Source organism: Phyllobates terribilis, unplaced genomic scaffold, assembly GCF_046119375.1.
Source record: "Phyllobates terribilis strain yellow unplaced genomic scaffold, ASM4611937v1 Scaffold_8__6_contigs__length_399053987, whole genome shotgun sequence".
In the NCBI taxonomy this organism is placed as follows: domain Eukaryota; kingdom Metazoa; phylum Chordata; class Amphibia; order Anura; family Dendrobatidae; genus Phyllobates; species Phyllobates terribilis.
In genome coordinates this window covers 364,220,177-364,232,166 of record NW_027362768.1, presented here as the reverse complement: position 1 = coordinate 364,232,166, position 11,990 = coordinate 364,220,177, and the positions used below count along the sequence as shown (strand labels likewise).

General features: G+C 43.5%; 1 protein-coding gene across 1 annotated transcript in view; it reads right to left on the bottom strand.

Moving 5' to 3' along the window:
• Positions 1-8,207: 8,207 nt before the first annotated feature.
• IL17RC (interleukin 17 receptor C) overlaps positions 8,208-11,990 on the bottom strand; it is a 53,569-nt gene continuing 49,786 nt past the window's right edge. The window contains exons 17-19 of the mRNA XM_073644820.1: positions 11,450-11,545; positions 11,249-11,284; positions 8,208-9,589 (exon numbers count right to left, since the gene is read on the bottom strand). Of these exons, the coding sequence (XP_073500921.1) occupies positions 8,955-9,589; positions 11,249-11,284; positions 11,450-11,545 (767 nt within the window). The 3' untranslated portion in view covers positions 8,208-8,954. The remainder of the gene's footprint in view (positions 9,590-11,248; positions 11,285-11,449; positions 11,546-11,990) is intronic.

Here is an 11,990-nt window from a genome sequence, read left to right as displayed (position 1 = left end):
TAACGAGGCTGCCGGGGAGGCGGACACTGAGACAGGTGGCTATTAATAACCTGCCGAGTGCAGCAGCTGGGAAGAGGCGTTCTAGAAAGTTCTGGATGGAGCACATGTTCTGCACCAAGTGCATCACCCTACATTATAATGAGGGGGAGCAATCAGGGGCCACAACCAAATGGGGGCCACAGGCCAAGTGTATAATGACAAGTGATCCAGTGCTGGCCGAAATAGGGGGCTAATAGCCCAGTCATCTATGTGCCCCATATATGACACAGGCCGGTTGATGTAATGCTCCATGTCTCCTGTGGGGGCGCTGCAGGGAAACTTACTGCCAGGTTCCTCTGCAAATTCTGCAGCAGTGGTCAAATGAATTTTTTGAGGGGACATAGACACAGTTACACCTGCTGGAATTTTTATGGGAAAAAAAATCCGTTTTGGATGCAGATTTTTCGGGGTAAAATCTGGAGGAACAATCAACATGTAGTGGATTAATAGCTGCACCGTGCACCAATAAATGCGCGGATATTTCTTCGCAGCCAGCAAATCAGAGTTGAGAAAACTTCCGATAGCTGCTGTAATGCACGGCTGATTCTCTGTGCACAACTAAAGGGGATTTTCCCATCTTGTAAAGTAGCGCTGTAAGGCCACGGCCCCACTATCAGTATTTGGTCAGTATTTTTTCTCAGGAGTTGGAGCCAAAACCAGGTGACGAACAATCAGAGAAAAGGTATAATAGAAGCAAGTCACCAATTCTGCATTTATCACCCATTCTTGAGAAAAAATACTGACCGAATACTGATAGTGGGGCCGTGGTCTAAGGCTATGTGCCCACGATGCAGAAATGCTCCGGATTTTTCCTGAGCGTTTTTGCATCTCCCTGGCAGAAAAAACGCATGCGGATTGTACATGCGGATTGTACATGCGTTTTTCCTGACAGGGACATGTGGATGTGAAGCGTTCTTCACATGCAATTCCCCATGCGGGTTGTCAAGCGATTTCCAAGAATTTTTTTCATCACTTGGAAAGTGCTTGACAAACTTGGTCACTATATAAATCCATGCAAAAGTATTTTATATAGTGTGACCAAGTTAGTTAAAAAAAAGAATAAAAATGGTAAAAAATAAAAAAAAACATTATACTCACCTTCCGATGTCCCCCGGTCTCCTTCTCCAATGCGTCTGGTCTCCCCTGTGTCTCGCGGTTGTGTAAAAGGACCTTCCATGACGTCATTTAGTCACGTGACAGATCACGCGACCGCCGATGTCAGCAGTTGCGTGACCTGTCACATGACTAAATGACATCATGGAAGGTCCTTTTAGACAATCGCGAGCTGCCGGGGAGCCAGGACGCATCGCTATGGAGACCGGGGGCCATCGGAAGGTGAGTATAATGTATATTTTTATTTGAATTCTTTTTTTTTTTACAGGTACCATGGTACCCGGGTCTTCTCCAGACCCGGGTACCATCCGCACATTGAATCGCTTAATATCCGCATGTGCACATGTAGTGATGCGGATATTAAGAGATTCAATGCAAGTCAATGGCGGCGAAAACGCCGCGATTCCGCAAAATAATTTGTAGTGCTGCGGATTTTTCCGCAATGGTAATCCGCAGCGGAAATTTCCGCAGCATGTGCACAGCACATGCGGATTATCATTGGGGAACATGGCAGGCCTTCTACCAAGCGTTTTTTAAGCGTTTCTGCAGTGGAATTGCCACTGCGGAAACGCTTAAAGAACACATAGTGGGCACACAGCCTGATGCTAGGATTTGCACCAATCATTGGGATCCTCACTGATCCTGAGAAAGAGGGGGCTGCAGAGCCGGTTTAGGACTGCATCCCCCTTCTAATTCTATCTTGCACTGCACCTCTCCAGCCCCAGGTGCAACCAAAATTGCATCCCTTTCTTTTACAGGATCTGTCAAAGGACCCTCACCCATGATAATGGTGGCACAACCTAAAAACAGTGGCATATTTTGCTGCCTGTGGGCCCCAATGCAAAATCTCCAACAGGACCCCCAACTTTCATAGGTCTTTAATAATAATTGTCTTTTCCTATGGGGCAAATGGATCTATTCGGTCCCTCTAATCTCCAGGGCCCAGATGCAATTGCAAATCCTGCACCTGTTATAGTTATGTCCCTGCCTAGAAATAAGCAATTTTTTTGTCACCAAGGATGAAACCAGGCTGTAATTGAACCAACCCAACCCATGCCAACAGAGGTGAGCAGCTTCATGGTTTTGCTGGTAAGCGACCATTCACCTTTGCATGCAGACAAGCTTTGCTGTAGCTGCACTATCCAGCCTCACCCTAATGCCAATATTTATCACTTTACCTGCTATTCACATATTGGCCACCAGAGGCCGCCAGTAAGAAGGAGATGACCCTCAGACATTGCTGCAGCTTCAGTTATTGGCAAAGATTGAAAGCAACTTTTTACTAATGAAGGCTTTGTTCACATGTTGCGATTATTGCTGCTTTTTTTTATGCAAATTAAAAGCCCGAGAGAATCTGCGCCAGTTTGAACGAGACCTTATTGCGAAGATCAGGATCTATTTTACTTGTTTTCCAACTTTTTTTTCTTTCTTATTATTAGTCCGAATCAATGAGGGCCCAAAAACTCAATCCCCCCTGCCCCCAACTGCTCGAAAATAAAAATAACCTTTACACTTTCAAGCGCAGACATGATAATTCATTACCATAGTTAGGTAGCCTGCTTCACCCCCAATGATCCGAGAACAGGTTTTTCGTTTGCCCCCTATCCCTGGGCTTTACATACTCAACCTCCACTCATTTTCTGTGGGACCCCCCTGAGAGCGCTGCACTTGGCTTTCTATAGAAGTTATAACTTTTTCTTTTTGGAATAACCCTTTAAGCGAAGTTTCCCAGGAATGTCCTTAGTGCAAGGTGCACAAAGTGACTGCAGACGTATGGACCATTGCAATAAATGGGAGCTATGGAAAAGCTGCAGACCAGTACTGGAAGCTGCCACTCATCTATTCAGGCTCCTGCCTAGTATTGCAGCTAGCAGTGAATGAGGCTGAGCTGTAATACCACACACCACCTGTGGTCAAAGGTGGCGCTGCATTTGGAAGAAAACAAAAACAAACTCAATAGCTCCCTCCCAAGGACACAACATCAAAACTTTCTACTTTTGGCTTTCCACCCAGCTTCTGGGGGTCATGTGAATGGGATGGGACCATCCAAACCACTGAAACTCCCTCCTGAAAATGATGATTCACATTTCTGGATGAAGGATGAGTGCAGAACATAAGGAAACAATCATAAAAGTCTGTGGTTGGGGAAATCCCTTTCCTGGGGCACCAACATCCGGGGTCCAGAATGTAGTTTTTTATGGCATCTTTACATAAGAGTAATGTGTGAACTGTGCTGTAATCCACGTGTGATGGCTAATAAGGCTCCCACCCGTCATCATGTTATCAGTGTCCATCTTGTAGCAACTAGAAAGTGCAAGTAGCCCCATTGTTCTTCGGGGGGACATGCAAGAGCCATCTGGAGGGGCCACAAGAAGAGAGCGACCCATATAACAAGAAGAAAAGTCAACCCCTATGGAAACGGGAGAATCTGGGGCTTTGTCTTCCTACAAGAGCAAAAGGGGGTTGTAGGCAGGCGGGAAAGTGCCAGGGTCCATGGTGCCTGGGGGCACTCTGCCCAGATTTCCATTGGCGGCATTCAGCGACATGTGCGGTGCACACTGCATGTATAAAGCGGGCTCAGGGGCTGTGTTATACAGCCGGCACCAGAGTCTAGGGCTATGGGCACACACAATTTTTTTGGAGTTGATCTGCTCTGAAAAACATCTGAAAATGGCATAAAAAATCCTTGAAAGACTCTCCCTTCTTATTCCTTTTCTTCCCTTTTTATTCCATTCTTTTATGGAGCCTTATGTTTCCAAAGACACCCAAGCGGTTAAAACAAGTGACCCCGACCCGTTCTTCTGGTGTTTTCCCCTCTGAAGTATCTCCATACTTTACAATAGAGGTCAATCGGAAGGCTTAAAAAAAAATGCCATAAAGACGACCGAGCATCTTCTCAAGAGTTTTTTTACGCTTTTTTTGCCTTATAAAATGCTAAAGTTTTATTTACTGCTTGGAAAGTTGGAAAATCGTCCCCAAAAAATATTAAAAAGAAATATTAATCGAAATGTTAACAAGAACCTCACGACAAAAAAAACACCTAAAAGAAGGAGCGATTCATGAAGCAGTTACCGCCTGAAAAACTCATCATTTTTTACCTCCTCCAAATAAATCTGTGTACATGGTGCTAAAACTATGGGGTGGTGACCAAAAACTATGCATTTTCTAGAGGAAACCTCTGTAGAAATCGCTCCTTTTTTTAAAAAAAAAAAGTTTTTGTTTTCCTGGAACAGTATTGAAGACTTTTTTTTTTCCTGCAGCCTTTTGATTGGACAGCGCTTAGTTTGGAGAGTTTTCCATCATGAGTGTTTTCCTGGAAGTGACCTGCACCTTCTTTTCTCCTGCCAGGCGTTTTTCAAAACCCTGAAATGGGAAAAAAAAATGGCTCAAATCACTGAACACATGACCCGAAAAATGATTTTACAATAAAAATGAATAGGAAAAGTCTTTCAAGTGTTTGAAGTGATTATTCAGGTGATTTTTGAAGCGGAGCTGCACCAAAAAAACTCAGTGTGCATATGGCCATAGAGGGGAATAAAAGTGCTATTCCCCCCGTGATGAAGCGAGGCGAAACGTAAAGTCAGATGTTTCACCACCACAGGGTCTGTATGGGAATTCTGACTAATTGCTTCCATTACCCTGACTGTCTTCAGAGCTAGGTGCTCAGTATCTGATCAAGGATCTTGTTACTTACCATATGGAGCATTAGACTGGTTATTTGTAAGTTTTTCAAGTTTTACCCCATTCCTTGTCATAGTCGCTGATGTATGCCCATGACGTATGACCCGGGTGATCAGGAGTATTTTGCAATGTCATGTATTCTTCTGTACATTATCATGTGCAAGCCCTTTAGTTAATGGTTTTATTATTTTATAAAGATAAGATCAATCTGTGTGTATATATATATATATATATATATATATATATATGTACAGTACAGACCAAAAGTTTGGACACACCTTCTCATTTAAAGATTTTTCTGTATTTTCATGACTATGAAAATTGTACATTCACACTGAAGGCATCAAAACTATGAATTAACACATGTGGAATTATATACTTAACAAAAAAGCGTGAAACAACTGAAAATATGTCTTATATTCTAGGTTCTTCAAAGTAGCCGCCTTTTGCTTTGATGACTGCTTTGCACACTCTTGGCATTCTCTTGATGAGCTTCAAGAGGTAGTCACCGGAAATGGTCTTCTCTTCACAGGTGTGCCCTGTCAGGTTTAATAAGTGGGATTTCTTTCCTTATAAATGGGGTTGGGACCATCAGTTGTGTTGTGCAGAAGTCAGGTGGATACACAGCTGATAGTCCTACTGAATAGACTGTTAGAATTTGTATTATGGCAAGAAAAAAGCAGCTAAGTAAAGAAAAACGAGTGGCCATCATTACTTTAAGAAATGAAGGTCAGTCAGTCCGAAAAATTGGGCAAACTTTGAAAGTGTCCCCAAGTGCAGTTGCAAAAACCATCAAGCGCTACAAAGAAACTGGCTCACATGAGGACCGCCCCAGGAAAGGAAGACCAAGAGTCACCTCTGCTTCTGAGGATAAGTTTATCCGAGTCACCAGCCTCAGAAATCGCAGGTTAACAGCAGCTCAGATTAGAGACCGGGTCAATGCCACACAGAGTTCTAGCAGCAGACACATCTCTACAACAACTGTTAAGAGGAGACTTTGTGCAGCAGGCCTTCATGGTAAAATAGCTGCTAGGAAACCACTGCTAAGGACAGGCAACAAGCAGAAGAGACTTGTTTGGGCTAAAGAACACAAGGAATGGACATTAGACCAGTGGAAATCTGTGCTTTGGTCTGATAAGTCCAAATTTGAGATCTTTGGTTCCAACCACCGTGTCTTTGTGCGACGCAGAAAAGGTGAACGGATGGACTCTACATGCCTGGTTCCCACCGTGAAGCATGGAGGAGGAGGTGTGATGGTGTGGGGGTGCTTTGCTGGTGACACTGTTGGGGATTTATTCAAAATGGAAGGCATACTGAACCAGCATGGCTACCACAGCATCTTGCAGCGGCATGCTATTCCATCCGGTTTGCGTTTAGTTGGACCATCATTTATTTTTCAACAGGACAATGACCCCAAACACCTCCAGGCTGTGTAAGGGCTATTTGACCAAGAAGGAGAGTGATGGGGTGCTACGCCAGATGACCTGGCCTCCACAGTCACCAGACCTGAACCCAATCGAGATGGTTTGGGGTGAGCTGGACCGCAGAGTGAAGGCAAAAGGGCCAACAAGTGCTAAGCATCTCTGGGAACTCCTTCAAGATTGTTGGAAGACCATTTCCGGTGACTACCTCTTGAAGCTCATCAAGAGAATGCCAAGAGTGTGGAAAGCAGTCATCAAAGCAAAAGGTGGCTACTTTGAAGAACCTAGAATATAAGACATATTTTCAGTTGTTTCACACTTTTTTGTTAAGTATATAATTCCACATGTGTTAATTCATAGTTTTGATGCCTTCAGTGTGAAAGAAAAGAAAATACAGAAAAATCTTTAAATGAGAAGGTGTGTCCAAACTTTTGGTCTGTACTGTGTGTATATATATATTTTTTTTTTTTTTTGGTATGGTGTGCTAGTCCTGAGCGGGACACTGCAACCTTTAGCTATCAGTGACCATTGTGGGGTTTTCTTACTTTACCAGAAGGTACCAATAATTCAGTATATTCAGGGCTTCTGTGGGAAGCCCCTGATGAAACTTTCAATTGGGTCAAGTTCTAAAACTTAAAAAAAAAAATATTTAACATTTTTTTTATTTCCTCTGCACAGGCAGAAAGGGTAAATCTTATTTCAGAAGAATGATTTTGGGCATCATGTTAGATCCCGGTCACGTCCTCGTCCCTGTTATCAGTGACTTATAATTACGCTTGGGCTCAAAGTTTACAAGAAAATGCTGATCCTCGCGGGATCATTACTTGGTGATAAACCGTAGAGAACAAAAAGGAGTGGCGCCCTCATTATGGCACTGGGGATTTGTCCTCGGGACTATAAGGCCATTTACCCACCCAAATTTGGGTCCCTTCTTTTAAAGACCCCATACCTTAACAGGATACAATTGCATAAGTAGCAATTCCTCAATGTCAACCTCTAGACTTTACCCCCATTATATGGAAATGACACACTCCAATAAAAATTAGGTACAAATCGGCCAAAATAGAAGTCGGCCCCTCGTCCCATTCAGGAGTTTTTCCTTCCGTATAAATGCCCTTTGGGAAATTTGGTGCAGGAATGAAACCCTGCGTCAGTCGGTGACGTCCTGATAACGGAGCCTTCACATCTTATCTGGGGACAATCGGGTTTATTCATTTACATTGGCGCTGATGGTTTCCATTTAATATTGACATTGCAGACATGACGGATACGTCACCTGTGGGTCTGGCGCCCTTCCATTTGCTCACATGGATGCTACGCAAGGCAAGTCCTCATTCACGGCTGGAAGTGTTTGCAGTGAATTATACAGTAAAAACATCTTTCCTTTCAGCTATGGATGCAACTGTCATGACCCTCATCACACCCAAAAACCAGACAGTCATTCCCCCCATGGACTAGGCTGTCTCTTAGGGGAGAACCCTTCTCTGCCATGTAATACTCCATTTCCCCTGTAGTGGCCGCTGTAGCTTTCCGCGATAACTGCTAGTGTTTGGGAGGGTACTAGTTGTCATTGAAGAGACCCTGTTCAGGGGGGACATATCATTGGTGCAACCTGTGTAGCCACATACAGGGGCCCGAAGGATAAGGGGGCCACTACCATCTCCAAAGCAGGTGGAAGTTAGACTGTGACAAAGAAGGGAACTGGCTTTGCTACTAGAAGTGAGCCAGCCCCCTTCACACAAACCGAAATAGGACCTGCACCCAAAGCTTTTAATTTGAAGATCTATATTAGTAAGTTGCATTACTTTTTTTTTTTTTGGGGGGGGGGGGGGGGGGCGACATCCCCTTTAACTTAGAAAATGATTGGTCTACTAAGAAGATCATTGTTATTATGTGGTTCCCGGACTCTTTCTCTAATTCCACAGTAATCCATGAAATTAAATCACTCAATAGTAAAATAAATACGTTTTTATTTCCTTCATGTCTTTCAAGATGTCACAATTTTTTTTACAGATGAGATTCTCCATGTCACAAATTAAGAAACAATTACAAAAAAAAAAGGACACATATACAGACAGCGGTGAAAATTCAAGTCGCGTTTCATAGAAACTATTTGATAAAACAGCACCAGAATTGGAAAATGCTCTGAACGTCAGAGAATGAAAAACTTCAACTTTCTACCAATTCAATAAAGCTGGAAGCAAGAAATCCAATCTTCATATTCTATAAGTATAGTAGTTTCATCTCTTACTTCTTATACACAGCTCCAAATCCTCTGCTTAGACAATAACTAGAGTGATACAATTCTGTTGGCCAGCAGCCACCACTAGGGGGAGCTCACTGTATACTACTGACTCCTCTATGCTCCCCCTAGTGGTCAAAAAGTTGAGGATTTATAGAAACCTCTACTATAATCCCAGTGTTCAGTTCTTTGTTTGGGGAGGAAACTAGACTTGAACCTCATTGCATTTTCTGTAACAATCTGATGGTTCAGACCTTGTAGTATACGTTGGCGTTTTAGTGGCGTCACCCTTATACCCGCTTTTATTTTGTCATTCTTTACCCTTCAAAAGGATATGTCCATTTCAGGAATCTTCTCTTGATTCCTTTTCCAATTTATGTAAACTCTGATGTCCGCCTGGTTCCCTTTCAAGCTTTTCCTTCGGCTTATAAAGTGTGCCCGCATCCTCCACCAAATGTTTAAGGAACTTTACTTGTGATTTGCACTAAAGGCTGTAATTCCACATTCCCTACAGAATTCACAGATTCCATCGTGTCCCTGCCGGAGAGTTTTTCCCGGATTTTGTCAGACTCCTTCTTCAGTTGCCTTTGGCCAAGTTTCTTGGCATTGACCCCTGCAATTTCCTTTAAAAACTTGTCAAGACACAACGGTAACTCATAGGCAAGGACTGAATTGAATGGTTCGGGGACAGAGTTCTGACGAGAAGGGCTGAAAGTGGCAACAATATATTTCTCCAAGTTCTTCTTTTCACGAAAATCGGGCTCCACACAGTTCAGCACAGCTCCAAATGACTGGTATGGATCCAGGTCACTGCGCTGTGTCGCCTCCTGGGCCTTCCACGCAATGTACTTCTCTTTGGCACCTTCGGAGAAGAGGAGGACGATCAAGCCGTTCTTCTTAAAAACAGTGTCTTTCTCTTCGTGGTACCAAACCAGGGGGCCAATTTTACTCATCTGTATACGATGCCACTGGTCCAAGACCACGTCCAACTGGAGACCCTTCAAAGAAGAAGCAAATACCCGAACCAGGTTTTCATATTCTTGGTTGTCAGGAGAATAAAGAATCAAGACTCTACGGTTATTGAAGATTTCACCTGAGAAGACAAAAAAAAAGTTGGTTTAATTTATATAGATGGGACTTTAATACAGCTTGGGAGGGAGTGTTTTTTGGTTTTAAAGGAGTGAGGAAGATGGTGTCACTTATCCTTGAAGGAAACCATTGAGATATTTCTCACCAAAATACTCCTGGATCTGGTCTACTGAAAGCCCCTAACGTTCCCCCACCCACTGGGCCAAAAGGATCCTCTCGTCAAAGTCATTTCTTACTACCACCATCTCACCAAGGCTTAAAAAATGATGGTTTTGCCCAGAAGGAAAAGCCACCGAGTCGTAAACTACTTAATCGTGTAGAGTAGACCTAAAATATGGATGTGGCCAGAACTAGAGGTGACAACCAGTGTGAATTGCATTTTGTGGTACTCGGAGTAGTCAGAGCTTTTGTTCCTCCACGTGGGGTGGCATCTCTTCTAACATGGACTGAAGCCCCAACCAAGCTGGAAGCCAATAAACAAAGCCAAGACACCATGGGATTGTTCTTTAAAGGGGCTGTCCAGACAAAGAAAGTTTTCAGCTATCCGCAGGATCGGTGGTATCTCATAGATCGGCGGTATCTCATAGATCGGCGGGCGTCCGACTGCAGTGACCTGCACCAATCGGCAGAACGGGGCGGCAGTTCGCAAGCTTGACCGCCACTCAATTCATAGAAAATGCATGGAGCGGCATACCGCTTTTATCGGCAGTCCCGTAGAGAATGAATGGAGCGGCATTCGGTTTTTATCACCAGTACCATAGAGAATGAATGGAGCGGCGTTCAGCTTTTATTGGCAGTCCCATAGAGAATGAATGAATGACTGCTGTTCTCGGCAGTCCCGTAGAGAATGAATGGCGCTGCGTTCGGCTTTTATCAGCAGTCCCGTAGAGAATGAATGGCGCTGCGTTCTGCTTTTATCGGCAGTCCTGTAGAGAATGAATGGCGCTGCGTTCTGCTTTTATCGGCAGTCCCATAGAGAATGAATGGAGCGGCGTTCGGCTTTTATCAGCAGTCCCATAGAGAATGAATGGAGCGGCGTTCGGCTTTTATCAGCAGTCCCATAGAGAATGAATGGAGCGGCGTTCGGCTTTTATCAGCAGTCCCATAGAGAATGAATGGAGCGTCGTTCGGCTTTTATCGGCAGTCCCATAGAGAATGAATGGAGCGGCGTTCAGCTTTTATCGGCAGTCCCATAGAGAATGAATGGAGCGGCGTTCAGCTTTTATCGGCAGTCCCATAGAGAATGAATGGAGCGGCGTTCAGCTTTTATCACCAGTCCCATAGAGAATGAATGGAGCGGCGTTCAGCTTTTATCACCAGTCCCATAGAGAATGAATGGAGCGGCGTTCAGCTTTTATCACCAGTCCCATAGAGAATGAATGGAGCGGCGTTCTGCTTTACATCGGGAATTAAAGTGCCTGTTCTGGCGATTTGTGCAGCTGTTGGACCCCCGCCGATCTATGAGCACTTATCCTTTGATATCTGTTTCACCCGGCAAACACTTAAAGGGTAAGCACACTGATCGACTTCCGAGACTTCGAGGCATCTACAATAACCAGATGAGACCTGCACGCTCGCTCTGTACCAGGAAACTAATTATTGATGTCAAGAAATCGTAATTATTACTGAGAATGAAAGTGACAGCTTTATAATTAGCACTTACCGAGAGGTTTTTCTGTGGTCACCGACTTTATCCACTCTGCAAAAACAAGAAAGTAAATTAAAAAAAATTTCCATTTGCTCCTGCGATCAAGTGATTTCACCTGGGATGTTGTAGCCAGCAACTCTTTTTCCCTACAGCGGCCACTAGAGGTGAAGTGTAGTATTACACAGTGAAGGCACAATATCAAAACAGGATACTTACTTTTGAGATTTTCATTTTTTAGGAGCAAAATCAGCACAAAGCAGGCGATGGCCAAGAGACTCAACGCCCGGGACCAGTTCCATCTGGATCTTTCATCTGAAGAAATAGAAATTATTAAATAGGCGTAAAGCAGTCAAATATTTTTCTAATCCTTTGTAACACACTGATAAAGGAATACTCCAGTATAGCCAATGGACTGGTCGGTGTAAAAAAAACTATCATTTCATTATTTAAAAAAAAACAGCACCTCACGTGGCTGGGAGTGGTATTGCAGCTCAGCTTTATTACGTCAATGATGCTAAGCTGCAAAACCAGATGCTCGTTCTAATTTCTATTCCTGGAAAACCCCTTCAATTATGATATATAATATACTAAAAGGGTAATTTGGTAAATAATTATTGTTTTTATTGCCTTTGTATATATACACTGATTTTCTTTTAGTGATTTGTGTGCTGTAAACTCATTAAAACCGATCGTAGGCGGCATCTTTCCATGACATTGTACGAGAAGAAGAAGGGAAAAGTGAAAGAGAAAGATGATA